This window comes from Falco cherrug, chromosome 4, assembly GCF_023634085.1.
Source record: "Falco cherrug isolate bFalChe1 chromosome 4, bFalChe1.pri, whole genome shotgun sequence".
Lineage (NCBI taxonomy): Eukaryota > Metazoa > Chordata > Aves > Falconiformes > Falconidae > Falco > Falco cherrug.
In genome coordinates this window covers 73,226,942-73,248,726 of record NC_073700.1, presented here as the reverse complement: position 1 = coordinate 73,248,726, position 21,785 = coordinate 73,226,942, and the positions used below count along the sequence as shown (strand labels likewise).

The 21,785-nt window shown below is 40.2% G+C and overlaps 1 protein-coding gene across 1 annotated transcript in view; it reads right to left on the bottom strand.

Annotated features, from left to right (window-relative positions):
• Window positions 1-390: 390 nt before the first annotated feature.
• The window catches only part of CUBN (cubilin), a 155,177-nt gene continuing 133,782 nt past the window's right edge, over window positions 391-21,785 (bottom strand). Inside the window, exons 61-71 of the mRNA XM_055708924.1 lie at window positions 21,090-21,290; window positions 18,751-18,880; window positions 17,623-17,840; window positions 7,229-7,434; window positions 6,208-6,370; window positions 5,533-5,741; window positions 4,740-4,887; window positions 4,442-4,623; window positions 3,158-3,323; window positions 1,116-1,351; window positions 391-714 (exon numbers count right to left, since the gene is read on the bottom strand). Coding sequence (XP_055564899.1) covers window positions 607-714; window positions 1,116-1,351; window positions 3,158-3,323; window positions 4,442-4,623; window positions 4,740-4,887; window positions 5,533-5,741; window positions 6,208-6,370; window positions 7,229-7,434; window positions 17,623-17,840; window positions 18,751-18,880; window positions 21,090-21,290 — 1,967 coding nt within the window. The 3' untranslated portion in view covers window positions 391-606. The remainder of the gene's footprint in view (window positions 715-1,115; window positions 1,352-3,157; window positions 3,324-4,441; window positions 4,624-4,739; window positions 4,888-5,532; window positions 5,742-6,207; window positions 6,371-7,228; window positions 7,435-17,622; window positions 17,841-18,750; window positions 18,881-21,089; window positions 21,291-21,785) is intronic.

Sequence of the window (21,785 nt, the reverse complement as noted above, 5' to 3'; positions counted from 1 at the left end):
CATTACTTCTTAATGTGGTTAAGATTTAATGCCATCGCATGTCCTTACTGTGTTAAACTTCAGTGAATGCTCGAGTACTTATCCAGCCAGGTTCTTTTACCCGATGCACGGCCTTACTGAAAGACCTTCAGCAAAGTTCTCTGTGTAAGTGACTGCAGGACAGGGGCCACTTTTTAGCAATTTCTGATTTCATTCAAATGTTTTCAACATTTTCAAAGATGCCTTGGACAAAACCACGTAGGTCTATAGAACTGATTAAGGACAACTTCATTTTGAATATTTTGTGTTTCAGTTTTATCCTGGCTCATTCATTTTTTATAGCACTAAATGCAAAACTTTGGAATTATGTAGCAGAATGTAAAAAACCATGTTCCAAAAACTAGCAAAAGCTCATTTTCCCAGTTGGGTAGATAACAGTTTATTTTAAGTACAACGGGAGTACATATTTTTTTGACATTGTTAAATTCATAACAACTACACATACAGTAATTTTTAAAAGGTCTTACTTCAGCTGCAATTGTCATAACCAGATTTCAAACTTATTTTATGATCTAAAGTCTCTTCCATATAGCAAGGAATGGTAATATATTTCTCATAAAGAGTGTTTTAGCTCATCCAGCTTAAATGGAATCCTGATGGCAAAGTCACATATTCAGCATGAAATTTTATATACACTTGATGAGACGTAGCAGTAAATGGAGCGATGTTCGTATCCTAAAATTAAAGACAAGAAAAATTAAAAGCTTTTTAGAACATCAAGATCCTATGGAAAAGCCAGTCAGAGAGATAAAAATGAGGCACAAATTGGATCATAGATGGGAAGTGACCTCAAGTCAGTGCTAGAGATTGCTGTTGCATTTCTCCCTCAGGGTATTACAAATATTTAAATCACAAATACTAAATACAGAGCAAAATATCTTGATGCCTCCCACTAGATGTCACCGTAAGGTGCACTGGAAAGCTTCTGAGGTGCCGCACACCCCTTAAGCCTTCACTTCCACACATCTATGTGGAATTCATGCCAGTATTGGCGAAACAGTCTTGCACATGACAATGTGCACAGTAAATATTCGTTTTAACCATTTACTGGGTCAGAGACAGTAGGCGATACATACCATTCCACAGTACGGCCCGACTGGGGGACAGCTGGCATCTGGCCCATCGTAAAGGATCAGGTAGTTGCTACCACAATCCCCTGGGTCATCGATGCTGATGAAATCAAAGTTCACTGTGACAATTTGTCCCTTGGGCACAGTAATGGCCCACTCACAATCAGTGTTGTTCTGGTACGTTGCTGGGTAGTTGGGACTAGCAAATGAGCCAGTGCTGCCGTATAATGTTCCGCCGCATCCTGGAAACAGACACTGTTAATTAGCCAAAAGGCTTAGTTTCACAAGATACTACATGATGTAGTAGAATTAGTACAGTATTAGTAGTAACACTGAAAAACAGAGAGAGATACCGGGAGCTGGAACAACGGGTGTGGATAACAGCATTATTCCAATAAGAAACAAACTGAGGCTCTAGCTTCAGCAGCCTTAGAAGAGTACGCAATGGGCATTAGATGATCACTGGATATTTAAAATCAAAACCCCCAAAAGTCTTTGAAACAGGAATCAAAGCCTTAAGTCTATTCCTTGGTCAGTTCAGTTCCCAACTACTCAACTAGAGACAAATTCTTTTTGGCTGTTCTTTCAATGAAAAGTAGTGCATCTTCACCTGATAGAAAAATACAGATGACAAATTCAGAGAAAATAGTCTTATTAAGTAAACTAAAGTTCATTTATACCAAAATTAAATCTCCAACAGTGGGCAGAAGCAGATACCCTGGGAGAAATGCAAGTTAATAGAGTAAGAGTGAGCATGTGCAGATCATGCCCCAGATTACTCTCAGTCTCCAAGAATTTTCAGCTTCCAGCTCCCAGAGATGGCATCTTTGAACTTAATAGTGTTTAACAGATGTCTTCCGTTAACTTCTTCAGGTACCCCTCAAATTCATGTAGAATTGTAGCATCCTATGGGAAGGAGCTCCACAGCTTAACTGCATACTGTGTGAAGAACTGGTTGGTTTGGTTTGGTTTGGATCTACCACCTCCTGACTTTACCTGATGGCCTTTAGTTCTTCTATGGGAAACGTCAATGAACGTTGATCATTATTTATCATCCAATACTGCTCAATTTTATAGACCTCAGTAGTTTCTTATCCAGATTGAAAAGGCTCAGCATATGTCATACAGAAGCCTTTTTTCATGTTGAGCCATTAGTTATACTGGTTTCTTTATAAGAGGAGACCAGAACCGGGCACATCATTCAGTTTGCGTCTGAACTATGGATTTATACAGTGACTGTCTATGTGCTCTCTCTTCCCAGCAATTCCTAGTATTGTGTTAGCCTACTTGACTATTAGTGAGCAGCGAGCTCTTGTTTTCATGAAACTATTTTACCCTCAAGATCTTGCTGCTGAGTACTAGAAGTCAACTCAGAGCCCACATTTTTGTAAGTAAAGTTAGGATTGTCTTTTTTTGCCCACGTTCTTCAACACTTTCCAACACTGAGCTTTATCTTTCTTTTCATCACCAAGCCACTCGATACTGTTAAGGTTATTGTGTAGGACTTTTCAACTGACCATGAGCTTCCCTACTTCCAGCAACAAACTATTACCCAGCTATTCATTGCCATTTCATAAGCCATTTATGAATGTGCCTATGATACCGTCACTACACAGCATTATAGGTAGGTTATTTTCCTGGGGCAAATTTCAGTCCTCCTCAGGCTTAGCAGTGTCTAGATCCTAGGGCATAACTGGACTATTAATGGAGCAGGCTGACCACCACGACCACTCTGTGGATCCCCAGACAGATGTTACTGATACTTTCTGACCTCTCAGTGAAAGAGGCAGATCTTCATCCTAAGTGGACTTTATCATCTGAGGTTGTCAACGTTAGAGAAAGGGAATTGCTTCTGTCACATAAAATGGATCTCATCCCACTCATCTTGAGGAACATCTACCTCTCTGCAGTGACTGAATGGGGTGGGCGATGGGTGCTTGGGAAGGTCTTAAGTGTTGATGAAAACCGAGCAGGCCGAATTCCGCATTTCTGTATTTTCCTTCTGTGTACAATTGCTAAGTGATATTACTTTGGAATTACAGCCTTACCATTTGATGATGAAGTCCAAGTAATTTCATATCCATCACGAGCCCCTGAAATATCACTCTTGAAACGAAGGTAGACAACGTGATTTTGGGGGAAGATGGGACTGGGCACACTGTTTCCACAGAACCTGCCAAGTAGTGGTGATTGCACATCACTCCCATTTCTGACCTTCAAGGGACAAAAACCCCACTGTCAGCATTAAATCCCGATGCCTGTTATATACCAGTACAATTATGCAGGGACACAAGCACAGCACAAACTATGTAGCGACTTGCATGCATACCATAATTATAATTTTAATACTGTTATTTTTCCTACTATATATTCTTGCATAGAAGGGAAAAGAGACCATTAACCAGTCTGCCTGAGTTTTGTAAGTAATTGCACAGAACAAGTTTCATCAAAAACAGGTAGCTAAATTTTATGGTGTGGTTCATCTCCTGACCGAAAAAAATTACTTGACTAGTAGCGAAGATGTGCTTTTGCAATTCAAGTCCATGTTTTACTTTTCATAAGAAATTTTAATATTCCAGATGAAAAGATTAATTATTTGCCCTACAGACCACTCTTTTCCCTGGCCACATTAAACACAGATCATATTACATAGCTCAGACTAAATCTGATTTTCTTCTGAGCTCCGATAATGCTGGTGGTCAGATCCATTTCTTGAGAAAGTAAAGAGGTTATGAAAGGAGAACTAAATAATGATTCTGCCACAGACATCGGATTCTTGTCATCTGACCAGTGAACAGGGAAAGCTTCAACAAGGTTGAAAGGACAGCGTGAGGATTGTGTAGGAGGGTATGCTTTTTATTGACACAAAATACCTTTGCAAGTATCCTACACTTGTTACTAGAGCTCTTTTTTTTTTTTTTAAGAAAAAATGCTTTTTTAGGAAAAAAAATTATTTTCAAGAAAAATAACAAGCAGATGGATTCTACTGCTGGAATGAAAGCACTCAGATTTATGGCTTTCTGTTTATGCACAGATGTTAATATTGGATGAAAACTACCCCAGCTTGCCCTGTTAACTGGGTAACATCAACAAGAGCTAGGTAAGGATGAGTTAGCTGATGATGAAACTGTTTATTCATTGGTTTTGCACTTACTATAGTGTCTATTGTTTCAGCTCTTACTGTAACATCTCAGTCCCTTCCACCACAAATCTGTAGCAATAAATTAGTCCCTAATGTCAATTCAGCTCAGATTTGATCCAAGCTTATTAATTTCCCTTGAATTCAGCAAATTTTGACGCATGCCCAGAAAATACGTATACTTGTTTGATACCTCTAGGAAATCACGTGAACACTGTACGCTGTCTTCCAAGCTGAAAGCATGGAAAAAGAGAGAAATCGTGTGATTCAGGGGAGCTTGTAAAATGATAGAACAGTCCATATTACTGGGGTGACGACCAGGCCAACCAGGGCTCTTCAGGTAACCAAACGGCTGGTTATACACTCTGCTGCATCCTTGAGACAGAAAACCAGAAACATGTAAAGATTTCAGATCTCTGTATTGCTTTTCACTGTATGAAATAAACAAAGAGAATGGTAGGTAGACTTTTTAGACATTTCTTCAAGCTTACCTGTAGCTTGATAGGTAAATCTGACTCCATTATTAATCATGTATTCATCTGATTTGAAAGTCACGATGGCAGTGCGATCATAAGAATAAAATTCAGGGACTGGAAAAGTTTCAGTGCCACAGAATCTATGGACTGATCCTTGGCTGTGCTGGAATTCAATACATGTCACAAGTTACTTAGTAATATAATTTGGTTTTCTACTTACTGAACTTTGGGTGAATATATCTCTCAACACTCTCTATATCAGTTATGCAATCACATTTTAAAGTTCTCATGGAAATCAATTAATACTGTCTCAACATTTAGGTTCAATTATTATGAGAAACAAATCAAATGTAACAGGTATTTTCATTCCAAAATAAGAATCAAGGAAAGAAGGTTTCAGCTAATATAACACAAAGGACATAACAGTAGGGTTTTTCTGCTGCTTTTTACAAACACTCTTCTTTGCATGAATATTCATTTTTATTATGGTTCTTGGATGGAAGGAAGTGCAATTAGTTTATGAAAACTTGCTGTTGAGCAGTATTTCCTGGGTGTTAAGTTTGGCAGCTCTGTTACTTGGTGCAACTGTAAAAAACTGTGTAACACTTACCAGGTCTAACTCAATGTCTATATAGTGTGCTTCCATGAAGTCTTTGTACCGGTTAATACACCTTAAGTGGGGCACGGTGTGGCCCTCGCACAGAATCACCAGTTAATCTACTACCAAATGGTGGGTGTCACATCTCTTTACAAAGAGTGAAGGGAGCTGAATGTGAATGGGGAATGGTATCACCAGTAAATTTCTTACTGTTGGTGAATCCTGGAGCTCCAGGTAGTTCTGAGTACAGTCCTGGCCAGAATGGAGGTGGAAGGCCTCTACCACTACCCTGACTTGCTGTTGCGGAGGGGCATCGATGACCCAAGTACAGAGAGTAAATGGTGGGTATTCATTCGGGAAGTTAGGAGACGTTGCGGTCAGGGATGTAGAAGTTGCATTATATATTCCTCCACATGGTCCTGTGTAAAACAGTAATATACGCATCGTAGAGTGAAAACCTTTCCAACTGGGGAAGAATATATATGGGACAAAATTACACTGGACAATGCAGTTTTGTATTTACCTGTGAGGCTCTAGAATAACAAAAAAAAAAAAAGTAAAACACATGCTAATGCTGTGTCAATGCATGTCATAAAACTCAAATAAATGTTTTTTCCCTACAATATCAGGGTATTTGTTAATAATCTGTGAGTGTTCTGTTTTGCACTCCAGACTGACAGCCACCCTTGCAACCAGCCAAGACCGAAGAGTCTTGGGGTCTAGCCGTGGTGATTTTAGCTTGCTTTTAGATGCTGTGCTAAGGACTGTCTTTGCCCCTTCCTGAGACCGATATCTAAAACAAATTTTGATGACTTATTACTTGAATACGTATTTCCACAAAAGAGTCACAACAATATATATGCATACATGTATATGTATACTTACGATCCACTGTAGTGTAGGTGGCATTGAAACCCTCCCTTTCCACAGAATTGTCCGTGACAAATTTCACAGTCAAGGAATTACGGGTAGAAATAAAAGGAGCTGGCACTGTAGATCCACAGAATGTGCCAGCTAAATTGGCATTTTCATTATCTCCATCATAAAGCTGAAAGAAGAAAAGTATGTAAGCCACTAACAGTTTAGGCACAACAAACAAACAGAAATAAAGTTCTCTGACCCCTCCTGACATTATCATTTCTTTCACTTGAAAGCACCGTAGGTGGTCTTGTGCTTTAATAGGACGTTCTTGATTACTATAATTATTCACTGCCATACTAACTAATTCTGTTGGACAGTGTAAATCCCATTATGGAACATGCTGGTCCTGCCTCAGAAAATCTATTGAAAATTTATTCTCTTTTAAATTGGCATTCTGTTTTCTTTTTTATATGTAATCCCAAAGTGCTCTTCAATAGAAAGGTTGATATTATTCAAGAAAATGTAGAATTAATTCCTAGTTTCATTGAGCTTTTCTAATGCTCAACAGGATCTATAATTTTCCTTGGTGGATCTCATTTAGCAGTGTTCTGCTGTCCTATGTATTTTACACTCATCCCCAAGAAAACAGCTTTCACAGGTGAGCATTGAGCATCAAGACTTACTTATTCAAAATTTTACAGATTAAAGACTTTTCAAGCAATTGTGTATGATAATGAAGCTGCAAGTTTACTTTCAAAGCGCTTGAGTTTTGTTTTGTTTCTATTCTGTGAAATAATACTCATTTATATAGGCAGCCTAAGACCAGAAGCTTGACATAAGACCATAACAATGACAAAACTATTATTAGTTTCCAGAAAGGCAAGATGTCATCTAGAGTAGTAATCTAACCCAACAAAAAAATGTAATTATATTAAGCAATTTAATTTCTTCTTAAGACCGTTTTCTATTAATGAAGTTTTACAAGGAGAGGATAATGGATTGTATCTCACTAATATTTTCTTGTTAAAATACGCAGCTATCTTACTTTGACATAATCATATCGGCAAGTCTTAGCAGACTGTGCTTCAAGCACAAATGAAGTGAAGGTGAGGTTGATCAGTTTGTTTACAGGTGCAGTTATGGTCCATACACAGTCCAGATTTTTCTCATATCTTCTGGTCACATTGGAGACTGGAGAGCCAAAGCGATAATCTGAATTTGTCAAGTAACCACCACAGCCATTCCGAGGTCCTGTTGAAGAAGCAGAAGCTTTCAAAAAGTAATTCCTGGCATTTATTTAATATTCAACTCTTTCATGTCAAGCCAGCATCGTTTTTCTGTGCTTCAGAATTTTACTGTCCTGTCTCACAAAGACCATCTGAATGATTAAAAGGCTTTCAACAAAAACAGTGTTAGATAGATAAGAATCACAATTAAGATTTGGTAGAGTGAATTAAGATCGTGTCTTCTCTTTGCATATAAAATCAGTATCCACTTTGAAAATGTAGCAACGGGGTTTTTTTAAAAGAGACTGTAGGAAGACAGAGGACAGAAATTAAATAGAACGGTGGTTCTTACCTGCTAATAAGAATATTTGGACAGTAGGGGGCACTGGGTTGTTGACTTTGAAAATGTGGTAAAAAATGTAGAGTTGCTTATTTTGGCAATACGACCCGTTCTGGGAGGACTGAATTTGGCAGCCTGACACTGGGACCCTGACTCATACTCAGGAATCTAGCTAAAAGGGACTTACTTCTGGAAGTGTTTTGCTTGGTGGGAACTTACAACCCCTCTGAAAAGCAAGCTGCTTTTTATTTGGATCCCACAGACTGAGCTAAGTCCTGGAATTACTCGCTGTGAAAATCTGAACCCTATCACGTTTTCAGTCGCATTGAAAGAAATTACTTTTGGAGAAAAGCCGTTATTAGAAGATCAGAACCCTTTTATCGCATCTAATTACAAACAAGCAAAAAATACTGTCTCTCTGAAGAGATTTTTCTTTTTTACTTTCTTTGTTTTTTGTACTTTGATTTCCAGAAGTTGGACTGGGCTATTAAATCTGATCAATTTATTTACTTACTTCCCCAGTTTCCATGGGGTCTCCTGGCCACTCTTTTAACTCAGGAATTCAAATAAAGTATGGTTCATACTCTTGCATTTGAGTCTGAGAAAGAGTTCTTGTAAACAGCACAGAGCAAAGCAGTAACTGCAAGCAGCCCGTTATCTCCCACACCGAATCCCTTTAGGAGAAATTGGTAATAAATGAAGCTACAGCTGCGGCCCAGCAACATGAGCGGAGTTTCAGAATTTCATCTGTGTGTGTAAAATATGCTCGTCTGGCTGACGTACAGTGACTTAACCCTAACACACTGATATACTTTCAGTCATACAAGACTGCGCCCTACTTAAGTTACAGTATTACAAAAGATCCCTCTGGTGAAAAATCAGCATCCAAGCATTCAGGATTGCATCAGTAACCCAGGGTTGGAGAACCCTGTCTTGCAAGACTGTAATGGTTAAACCAGAATGACTAAGGCTAATTGTTGTCCTGCTCTAACCAAAGCCGGAAAAACTCCACCCTACAAAGCAGCTTGCTTAAACCAAAATCTTAACAACATGAGATTTAAGCTTTTGCTATAGCTAAAAATGAATAGAAGAAACTTATTACAAAGTGAAAAAGTCAGGAATTAATAGATTCTAGTCCAGTTTTGTGGGCTGGTAATGAATTCAGAAACTTGGGAAAGTGTTAGTGTTCCTTTTAATGCCACTGCAGAAGCTGAGAACAACAGTGGGAGAAATGTGAACAATAAATCACGTTCTTACAAATAGTCTAGGAAGGAGGCAGATGTCAGACAGGAGGTTGCCTGGACCCTAAGACTGCAGTTTCACTGTATTTTTCTCTGGGTTCACCCTTCTGCATGATTTATTTAGTTCTCCTGAAACAATTTTGTTGGAGCCGTTTCCTGCTCAGCATTTTGGACGCCTTCTACTAAACATAACATTAAGCACATAATCATTAGGCATAAATTACAGTGTGACCATCCACCCCTGCAACGCTGAGTCAGAAGTGATATATGGGTCAGACACCTTACAAAAGCTCCTCTTCACCCTTTTCAGGGTTAGAGTTGCAGGGGTGCCAGTCAGACCATTGCAACAGGAGTCAGGGAATTGCCACAGAGCCATGCAACAGGAAGGCGCTCAGTGCTGTTGGATTGTCCCTTTTTTGGATATCAAATGTCTTGGCCTGTTAGCGGTGCTGCTGTAAAGAGAGCTCAGAAGACAAAAACACAAATGTAGGTAAACTGTGCATACAGCACATAAAATGGACCTCCCAGAGACAGAAACAGGCCAAATCCTCATTATCAGAAAATTAATTTTAGCTAGTTAGCCAGTAATAGCATCTAAGGGGAGATAAAATAACTAAAAGTATGACTTAGAGTTAATAAAGATGTGGTTTCATCATTAGCTTTCACAATGCCTAGCCTGCTCAGCTGGGGATGAGTCAGCTGCTTACAGGACAGTACATTATAAATAACAGCTAGACTGGAAGTCAACCAGATATCAAGTAGTGTTGCATCAAGCTAAGCAAAGAGCAGCCGTTGTTGAAAAATCTATCCATCTTGCTGCTTTTTAGTACTGATCAACATTACATCTCATTGCAGTCACTAAAAGTTACAGAACAGTGAAGCTGTATAGATCAAAGGGAATACCCACAACTACATGAAAAAACAACTGCTTAACAGGAGGGAACTCATGCTAAGAGAAACACTACTGCACTGCATTTTAGCCAGGACACAGTTTATAATTTTAAAAATCAGCACCGCATCTGAACAGAAGGCCAAATAGTAGACATCCAGCCTGCTGGTGATCATTAATGGAATAATATTGATCACTGGCTGACACAGCCAGAAAAAAATCGCACCTAAAATTTAGGCAAAACCTGGGGCTGAGAAGTCTGTTAATTTATAGAACAGACTCTTAGGTATTAAAAGCTGAACTTGATAAAAATACTGATAAATGTACCTTATAGAACAATTTGTGTGTGGGCAGAGGGACGCATGGCTGGCTGTGTTTTTTCGGTTTCTGGTTTCTTATTTAAAATAAAAATCGTAAGGCCATCATAAATCAGATTGCAATCTTGTCCTCCTCATAAACAGCTTGCCAGAGAACACAAATTATCAGAAGAACTAGGGCATACACTGTCATCACTAATTGCTTTTGGTAGGAAGCATTAACAAAACTAAAAGACTGAAAGACCATTCAGAAAAGAAGGAATTGAAGGATCCCTGTGGCAAATAAAAATAATTACAGCAGAGACCAAGCACGTGTTTCTCTGTTAAGAGTTACATCCTCTAGACATGGAATGAAGATGAAGATGAAACTTTGGAGCTGTCTGCCTTTGAAGCACAGCCAGGGTAAGGTTCATTTATACAGGTATGGATGCAATGAAAGGGAGCCTACTGAGTAGTTTTAAATCTACCAGAAACCACTAAACCCGTGGCATTTCAAAACACAACAAACAAATTTTGATGTCCTTCCCTTCTTACTAAATGAGCCCCACAAACATCTATTAGAAGACAGCAAAGCTGAAAGAACTGTTCTAGTAATGAAACTCCTCTCTCAGACTTCTGAATCACATTTATTCTCACCTACCAGCATCCCTGGGAACTCTAGGCTTCTCTCCATCTGAACTAAAAATCAGAAGCAGCAAAGATTTACTCTGCCAAGTCCAATGCTTCTTTCCTGATAGGTCTTATTTCCAGTGCAGAGGAGTGGCTGGACTAATTGTGGCTGTAATTATTAGCTCATAGATTGTTTGGATCATGGCATCAAACATCAGGGCTCAGAAGGACATAGGGCTGGAGGGAGGAACTGTGCTGTTGTACTTCATCTCATGGCTGATACTGAAGGTTGGTTAACCTTCGCAAGCTGCGCTGAGCTGAGCTGTTCCTGTGTTTAGCAGTCACTGTACAGACATCACAACTTCACGTGGCACCAGTGCCAGCCCTGACGACCACGGTGCCGGCAACATTTCAGGAGAAGACTTCTGAAAGCACAGGACTCATTTTTTTAGTCCTTGGCCTAGCCATTAGGCAGAAAAGTTCACTGACTGGTTTGATGGCCTGGCAATGGTACCAGCAGTGACATTTAGGACTGCAAAGCCCCAGTCTCCTGCTTTAGCAGAATTTCACAAATGCAGTCAGACAAAGTTCATATTCTTAAGTTCTTACACCATTGGCTGATCCCAAATATAACAGTCCAGACATGCTCTCTGCCAAGCCTGCCCCAGTTCTGCAAAACTGTAAGGTACGTACCATCCTATCCATCTCCTCAACGCCTCTCTGGGAGAACAGAGGCAGACATGCAGTCTGGCCTCATTCTAATACTTTCTAATACTCCATTAACATACTTGGCATCACAGCCACCCGGGCCTCTGCAGATCTCTCCTGCAATGTGAGTCAGAAATGTCTCCTCACCCTCCGTTTATATGCACCAGAGTACAGATTTTCAGCTGAAGAAGTCACTGACTTCAGTTAAGCTAAGACAGTTCATGCCAGCAGGAGTTCACCCACAGGTGTGTGAAGTGCTTTTAATCTGAATACCCCATCAGTTTTTAACCATTTAGTCACTACAAAACTGTATGTAGTCACTGTGTCTGAAAATAATCTTTCACCTCGTTTTTTCAGATCAGTCAGAAATATCTTATTTAAATGTCTGCCTCTCTTCTTGTATGTCCAGTGTGCAAACCACTTCTATTTATTTTGCTCTGGGAGAAGAAATGTCACAGACATTAAACAACCGGCATTTCTGAGAGGCATTTGTAGACTATCCCTTAGCTCAACGGTTGTATTTTTTTTCAGAGATATTGAAGAGATGTATTTCAACACCGCAAGTGCTTTCTAAATTTAGTCAGATTTCAAGCTGATGCATATTTTTATAGCTAAGCCCCAAAATACATTTAGAAACAGTCCAGAAATTATGACTTATGAACACATCTTCTGAGCTTGTTACAGATGTTCTTATTTTCATAGACTATAAGAAGATCAAGAAAATATATTATTAGCCATAATTCATTCATTATTTTAATAGATTAGCTAATCATAGGTAAGCCATGACAATGTAATGAATCTGAAATGTGCAATATATTTGGTAAAAACTGTGTGAACCAAAAGGCCAAAGAAATTTTTGTGAGAAGACTTGTGAGTTTCAGGCAATTTGCTTCTCAGCTAGACCTCCTGCAGCATCAGGTTCTAAGTCCAGGTTGGATATCTTGAGATGCACTCCTGGAAACTGGTCCTAATGGGCTGTGAAATCTCTGCCAGGCACTACTGCTTTTCCCAAGGAATGAGAAGATGCAACAGCATTCACATGCCAAGTCAAGGACATGTTTCTCTAAGATTTTTTTGTTGAAGGGAGAAAAGTTTGCAGGAAAACTGAGATTCAGCTGTGCTGAGTCCTTTCCCCCCTAACAAGCCATAACTGCTGTTGTCAGTAGAGGTGCCTGGTGCCACCTACAGCAGGTGCTAACATTATTTACATAAATCAATGCAATGAATTACTGCTGCTGGTTTAAGAATTTAGAAACGACTCAGACAAGAACTCCTAACCCTGACCTATGTAATAGAATAACCAAAACAGTATTTTACACCTTATATTGTCCACTCAGAACTGGGGAGGGTGTTCAGCAATTCTGAACAATCCAAAAAAACCCCACAGCAGTTGTGCATGCTGAGCACTGCTGAAAACCCCCACCTAGAAACTGACGACAGAGTGAGCCAAGCTTTCAGTCTGCAGGGCAGAATTGGACTTAGAACTATATTGTATATATATATATAAAATATATATTGGGCAAATTTTTTGTTGATAAAATAAAATAGAATAAAAATGCTGTGAAAATTTTACTGGATCCTTTTTTTAAAAGTACACTTTAACTTCATTAGGGGAGAGCATAATAGTAAACCCATCAGTGATAGCCAGTGTATTGAATTCCAAACAGGAAATAAGTAATTCAATACACAGCTAATAGAATAAGGGAAAGCAGATATCTGCGAGTGATTTATCAGGTAAGTTACAGATCACTTTGTCAGGAGGAAAAGCATATAGATTATCATCTATTTCTGTAATATGCATACTAGATTATTTATGTAAATTACCTATTAATGCATTTTTCTGGTATATCAGAGCAGGTTTCTTTTTCCAACTATTTTTCTCCTGAACTCTATTTGCTTATTGTTTTTTTTTCTTATGTAAAACAATTAATATTCATTCAACAGAAATGCTCATTTGAATAAAAAGGATAGAGGGATCTTTTGAGGAAAAAACTGGGCAAACTGAGGACAATGCAGAGGACAGGGTGTTTAAGGAATTTCAAATTCCAAAAGCTTAATGGTTGCCAAAGGTTTTGGAGGCATTTTGTCTGCCTTAGAGCCTACACCATTAGTTTTCTCATTGTTGTCACCCTATTCTTCTTGCCTGTCTACAACCGTCTGGTTTTCTTCATCTTGTGTTTGAATCATAATCTCTTTGTGACAGCAGCTTGTTGCTTTATTCTACCTGTGCAGTGCCTGGCTCAGTGGAATCGCAGCCCATGAGCTTGATAAGCCCAGAGGTAATGCAAACAAGGGACAACATTGGTATTAATACAGGTACACCATACTGCTCTTTTACTAAGCATAAATGTGACATTATCCTCCATGTTCACAACAGATAGTGTAAAAAAGGGGAGGGGAAGGGGCTGGTACAGCTTGAAGTCCAGCAGAATTTAGGGCTGTAGAGAAAAAGCAGGCAGTATTCCTGCCCTCCTCCATCCCACCTTCCCCGCTGTCCCAGCTGTTTCAGTTTTGCCTGCATTTTGTGAAGAAAACGCAGGAAAGCTCAGGAAGAGCTTTCTGACTCAACCCACTTATCTAACCATGTGTAACACTTCGCTTCTCGTAAATTCACGCAGCTTCCTCAGACAGCTTCAACGAGCTGCACTTCAGAAAACCCCTAGATCCTTCCGTGATGGTTTAGGATGTGATATATTTTTCATTACTGAGGCAACGGAGCTACGTACACAAGCACAGAGAGCTGCCAAGGAGGAATGATGTGCTGTTAATAAGGTCACAGCTACATTTCCCCACAGCTGTTGCTGACTCTTTAAAAACGAGAAAAAAATCCCAAACCCTTACACGTCTTCTCAGCCTTTCTATCATAAGCCTCAAAGGGATCACAAATTGGGGTGAGAGGGTCACCCCACTGCCAAATGGGAGTACTCAGAAGCTCCATTTATCACTGAAGTACGAAGCCCCTGCTATCACAGCAGGGATGGCAGAAGTATGTGCAGGTTCTGCCCCTGCCAGCCAGGGTCAGCTGAAAAGCTCAGGTCTCCCCTTAGAGCTGGAGAGATAATTAGGAGGTCTTTGGCTGAGTCACAAGCTTAGTACACGCAGACCTCATTCTTTGGGGAGAGATCTTAGTTTTCCTTCTTTCACAAAGATATTTCATGTAATCAAATGCCTTAAGCTGATATTGATTTACCTCATCCGTTCATTGATCATCTAGAGAAGCACACGCTTGCTGTGGAAAGGAGGTATAATTCTCATTTTACAGACTGAAAACAAAGGCAGAAAAAAGGTCAGTGGTAACTGAGGTAAGTTTTTTTCCTACAAATCTAGCACCTGGAGCAGGCTGGGAACCCCCACTCAGCCCCATTCACTAGCTCAGCCTGAGAGCTGTGTCTCAGTGGTTGTCCAAGTGACTCCAAAAATGAGGCTGGCAAGTGTCCAAACTTAGCAGCAGAGACAGTGAAATTATAAAGGCTCTGAACTGCGCTAAGGGCCATTATGTTCTCCTGCCTCAAATGCACCACATCACAGAGTCAGTTATGAACGAGAACATTGCTAGTGGAATGTGCACTTAACACGATACTGCACAGCGTACAGAGTAGCATGGTGAAAGGAAAGATATTTGACCAAAACAGGTGAGATGTTGCCATACCATTAAATTAATACTATTTCATACTTCGTTAGTCTCCTTTTCTGACTACTGGGGGGATTCTGAATATTCTAGTGGGTGCAGGATTCAGTGATGGAAAGAAATTGTTCTAATGAAAACAGAGCATATTTTTCTACACAGATTTCAGGGTTTAACTCTTTGAATGTCTGGTTACTGTCAGTCTTGCTAGGCTTCTGTGAGTTTCCTACTTCATCTTCTGTCTTCCCTGACACCACAATGGTTATCTGATGACCTCCTTGCTAACAGATTTCACAAGAGAGAAAGAATGGATAACCCTGGATTTTGGCAGTACCTCTGAGAGAAGCCTGATCAGGAAAGAAACTGGAAGAGCTTGTGAGGAAAGGAAATAGTTTAGTTTGCTACAAACAAGTGTACTGTTTCTGCTTGCTCCTTTCCAATACACAAACAGGGTCACTCACAACATTAAACAGACTGCAATAATTATGTTATCCAGTTGTACTTCCCTAGGGTATCTACAGAATAATGTTCTCATTGTCATCCAACAGAGAATGCAGCTTCTTGTTTCTCTATAGATACCATCTTCCTTATCCAAGAGATTTATCATTATTAATTGTCATCCGATTGCACTCGTACTCTTACAAAACCACATGGGTTTTATCTTTTGACAGACATGAGGGAGCTTCTCTAAAGCACCATTTAGAATAACAGGCTTTTAGATCTTCATGGTTTTATTCTCTTTCATTTGAAGCAGGATCTCAGACCGCATAGTACAAAGATGTCTCACTGGACAAGTCAAACGAAACATAGGACTGTGACTCATGTTTTCCTTTTATGACATACTTTTCTACTTTTTTTGCCATTATGTACTAGCATGGGACTGTCAGGATCCCTCCTATTGGCTGTGTGGTTTAGTCCCTGTGGCTTGCTTCGCACAATCAAGAAAGAAGACCTACCATTAAGCATCTCACCACCATGGCCTCTTTGTCACACAACCCACAACTCTGCATGGCCTTCTTTTCCAACTTGTAACTCCATTTCTCCTGAGTAACTCCTATAACATCACAACCTCCCTTTCCTTGGGAGCCTGCAGAAATGTCCCTCTGACACTTAGCCTAATTGTTACCAAAGTTTATTCATAACAGGCTTCTCCTCACTCTAGGAAATTATCAGGCATGGTACTGACTTGAAGGGCTTGGCTCCTTTTACATTGGTGCTTAAGAAGAATCTCTGGCAAGTTGCACAAATAAATTTAAAGGCAGTGGCTAAAGAAATTGACTGTATGCCAACAGGAAGAGCAAGAGCTTGGGGAGTTCCTGATGATCTCACCCTGGAAACACAAAGCCAGGCTGTGGGATATCTCTGACAACTGATACCTAAGGGTTTAAAGACAGCAACATGTGAAGCAACATTATTACTTGAAATAACAGTCCACAAGAGTGGTCTTAAAAATTCTTGTAGCAATTACTTAGACTGAAGCAAAGGAAGAGTTAATAATAGTAATGACCATGAGGTTCTGTGGGAATATTTTTCTTGGCAAAGCCTGTAGAACCAGTTATTTTCCTTATCTGTAAATACTTTCTTGGACTGTATCAAATGAGAAAGTTGCTGGCTGGGGATTGGGAGGGGATTCAATGACTCAGCAGAAGACTACGTTTGTTCTGCCACAAAGGCCTTTCATTCTGAACTGTCTGAGTGCCAGCTTTGTAAACGGGACAATTACTTCTTTCTAGATCTCAAAAACATTGAGTTAATTACACAGGAAACTAGTTGTGATGACATGAAATCAATTTACATGTAATAATCATTTGTTGCTTATCATCCCTCAAAAAATCAGACATAAGAAGTCTAAAAGCTCCTTTTACACCTTGATCTTAAAAATATACTACTGGGTTTAAACCTTTTTTTATGCCAATGCCCCTGATTCCTGTGTCTATCAAAACATTTAACATCCAGTGCCTTCTTCCTGTGATTCCATTTATGTTATCGCCAGCTAACCAGACTGATCCTCCAAACCAGTAAAGGTCAGCACAGTGGTGCCTTGGGGGGGACCCCAGTCTTAACTGACCTTAACACTTCAGGTTTTAAAAACGTGCGAGGTGAACTGCAAGGAAATGGAAATTGAGGATAGATGGAAAGGAGGCATCTTTAGCGCACCACCAAACTTTGACTGCAGAAGAATGAGAATTTTCAGGTATTGCCAGATTTCCCCAAAAGAGAGGCCTTTGGGTGCTGCTAAGCCTTCAGTCACCCAAGAAATATCTGTAGCTTCAGAGAGGCAGAAAGAGGTTAGCAAAGAATAAAAGGAATCAGTTCAGAACCAGGGCTGGAATGCAGGGATCCATAAGCTCACTCAGTATCTGCCAAATCTGAAACATTCTTCTGCTTCCAGCATCCCTAGTGAGGGAGACTATAACTGCTTCTCACCAAAGGAAATTACTTACCAGCAGATTCTTGGGGTTATGAGTCTGATAACACTCTTACCTAAGGTCTCTCTGAAAGATGCTTTCCATCCCCTGTCTGCTCCAAAGAAGTCAGTGTTAAACACCAGGAACAAGTTATTACTGGAGCTCTTAATATTCGGAGGCAGTTCTGAGCCACAAAATTTCCCAAGGAGAGGAGCATGGGTGTCTGAGCCGTCATATACAGCCACATAATCTTTGTAGCAGGAGGGAGATATTTCGAGCTGGAAGCTGTTGAATCTGTAAAATACACTTGGAGCTTTAGGTATCACATTTTCATTTCTGTTCCTGTGTTACATGTGTTTTTAGTGCCTGAGGAAAGGCCCAAGTAATAGCAGTAGCCAAAGCCATACACAAACATTTCTCTACAAGAACAAGCAAGCAGAACTATTAGCTGCATGACAAAACACTCCAGCCAACCACCCTCAAAGAAATTGTGACTTTCACCCACTGGGTCTCTTGCAAGGCAAGCTGTCAGCACACTTCAGCTTTCTGTGAAGCAGCACACCTCCGCTTTGCAAACACACCCTGTCTCACTTCTGCAGATTGTTCAGGCTGCAATTTCTTCGGGCACAAGTGGCATATAAAATTCAGGGTCAGAGTGCAGACCATCTGGGTCTTCACCTTAGTTGGGAAATGTCCTCTCAATTCTTAATTCATGATCAGCATATATATTACAGAAGAATGTATCCTTTTTTTTTTTTGTGGTAGCAATATCCCTCTTTTAGGCAAGACAGCACACTCGGAAGTATACTCTTTCTGGGTGGGTATAATAATACTTGATCTGCAAAGTGAGTACCAGCCTTCTAAAAGAATATTTTTTTCTTATATAAACTCATAGATGTCTCGTAACTCCTCAAAGGCTGAAAGAATTTGACTAAAGCATGAGCTGCATTTTTAAAATCTCTTAGTCCTCTTGGTAACCAAACTGGGAAGTTAAAATTCTGGTGATGTTCTGCACAGAACAAGTTACAGAGAAAGATGTAAGGGAGCCTGAGGTTGATAAATGTGCCTTCAGTAGCCATTTCTCATTTTAGTTCAGCTTCCCCTTGGAAAAGGAAAGATAGAAAATTGTCAATAATTTCTGCCTTTAATTGGAGTCAGAGACCTCCCTTCCCCCTTAATAACAAGCTGAACTTGGATTACATACTTGAGGGCCACTACTTTGCCATTTCCAACTGTGATGTAGTACGAACAGTTCATGTTGTTGTGGTAATCAAGAACTGAATGGGCCGGACTGCTGATAACACCAACAGAGCCATTGAAAATGCCACCACAAGCTGTAGGGGAAACAGAAAAAAAGAGTGATTAGTGTCTGAATACTAGCTTGGTCCTAATTCTCATATTCTTGCAGGAGTTTAGCCATAAGGAAAGTCCTTGATAAATTAGAAGCAGTCTTTGCTGTATGCCTAAAACTTTTAAAGGTGGAAGTAACAGGTTGTTACTCATCCACACCAAATGTCAATGGCTCCATCTTTGTGCAGTAAAAAATTGAGCCTGATTTCAATTTTGCTGCAGTAGGACCAGGGAGCAGTGGGATGGGGCAGGTGCCCCATGCAGCAGTGTGATGAAGGTGTGTCTGGAGTAGTTCTGCACCCATTCTAGCTTGCCAAGAGAAACCTGGCTGATGTGTGGGCAAAGACATTCCTTCACTCAAACTCTGGCCCCATGGAAGCCTCTGAAAGTTTGGCAGTGACACAAAAGCAGCCACAGTTGTACTGAGCCCTGACCCTGCCTTTTCTGAAATAACTGTTCACAGAGCCTCATAATTCTTCCACCTCCTGGCAGGGCTAGGGCATCGCTGTAGCATTTGTTCTGTGCAGGAAGGCAGAGAGCAGTCCCAAGGTATCACTGACCCTGGGGAGTGTTCCGCACTTCACCCTGTGCTGGGACTTGCCAGCAGTGGGGGGTGGCTGAGTTGGAGGACTGCATACTTGCTCTCTGGCTGAGCAAGCTGTGAACTGCTTGGCTTCTCACACCACGGATGCTGATGAGGGCAGGATGTGGCTAATGTTTGTTCCCAGCTTCAGTGCTTGAGGGAACAAGAACTATTATAAAACCAACTTTAATCTCCATTGTTAGCTTCAGCCTTTATTTTATAATCCTAACTTAGCAAAAAACATTTCCCTGCGTCCTGTTGATTAACAGCTCAAAGCCACACACAGCTTTTCATGTTTTAAAGGACATGCCATTGCCCAGGCCACGACCTTAACAAAGGCAGTCCCATACAGGGTGCTGCTGGATGCAGAGCCCCTGGCTGCCCAGCGGCTCAGGCTGGCGGCCCCGGGAGCACTGGCAGATAAAGGACAGGGGCTGGGAGGATAAAGAAACAGTATTATTCTGCACTAGGAGGGGGAAGCATTTTTCATTTTTTTTTCAGCAAACAGTACAACTAGAGGGAAGAGGAATGTTAATTGCTAGAATCTGCTTTGTATACAACAACAAGCTAATAAGGCTTCAGTCATCTTTCTCAAATGTCAGAAGTCACAAGTCAGATAGCAGCAACTGACTTCAGTGAGTTATGAAGGTCTTTTCCATGAGTAACTGCACATTGTCATTTCTCAGTGCCATTCCCTCTGTCTTATCTGTATCAGGCCATTCATTTTATATAAAGAATTTAGCCTTATGCTTTTTGCTGTGGCTTCAAACATGAGGAATGCACTAAGGGAAATACCAAAGTTAAGAACTCGCATTTTTCTCTGCAGTTAGAAAATGATGACTTAAAAAATCAAAGTACTGTCTCTACAAGTTAAACCTAGAAAATACTAAAACAGGTTCTGAAAAGAAGATTAATCCTTTAGGGTATTTATATTTCATGTAAATTCTAAACTCAGTTGGAAACTTCTTTTTCTAATATGTATTTCCTCTTTAAAACAAAACAGATTTCATGTGAATGACAAAAAGTTTAGGTGAAAATATTTATTAAAGAATAAAAATGTATCTAGATCCCGACTTTTATTTTTACTAATACCTGGCACTGCAAGAGGGTCATCAAATGGAGGCATATAGCTGGATCCATTTAAAGATCCTGTTTTGGTTCCCATTTTTAATAACATAGTTTTAGTGTAACTGAGAATCAGACCATTCTCCTGTATATGATAAAATCTTTTAAATTAACTCAGTTAAATAAACAGGTTTCTCCTTAAACATTGTAAAAAAAAACATCCAACCAACCAACCAAACCCCTACGCCGCCCAAATGAGCTGCATTTGTTTTATACAGCAAAGAAGTGTTTCAGTTCCTGACTTGGTCCAATGTAGAGTCTTGAAATGAAAGTTGTGAGATAACACATCGGCCAGTGACAACACACACCAAGCAGCCCCATGTCCTGTTTCTGAGAGCTCTCTTTGGCAAGTGCAGAGGGAATATGAACCATCTACACCCATCTAAGTTATTCCCCAAATGAGGTACATTTCCTACACCAAACCATTATCCAGCCGGAGCATTCCTACCATCTAAAACCTAAAGAACAGGACAGTGGCTACTCACCAACTGTTGTGTATCTCGCCTGGAATCCAAAGCCTGCAATGTGGGAGTCAGTGTAGAAGTTGAGCAGCGTAGGTCCAAAGACACTGACCGGGGCAGGGAGCTGATTACCACAGAGCGTGATGAGAGGATGTGGGGTAACCCTCGTCCCACGGAAGATGCTTAATCCATCATAAAGACAAATTCTGCTCAAGAGTGCTGGGGCTGTGTGGACATATAATGCAGAAGTGTTAGCAGTGTATTTTCCTTGTGATCTACTGAGCTGCAAGTATATAGACCTCACGCAGGATAAGAATTAAATTTTATATTACTTTCCATTCCAGGATATCAGGATCTCATTTGCTTGCTGAGGAAGCAACTGTCGATTTTATAACATGCAGAAAAACTGAGGCAGAAAACGGCAGACACCTTGTATATAAAACATCAGACTGGTCTCATTCAACACATCCTATCATCTGGAAAAGGCTCCAGGCCCCTTGAGTTCATGGGATGAGGAAACACCATCTATGAGGAGATGAGAGGACCTAACAAAAGCATGGCTTGCCTCTGCAGGTCAAAGCAACATACCCTTTGTTACAGGCAACCAACTCCCTGGTATTTCTTTCCCCTAATGCAGAAGTCAGCAGTCAGTGCAGGGAATTTTAAATCACTAAAAGTGAGAATTTTGGAAAACAAATAAACAGTTCATACACTAACATG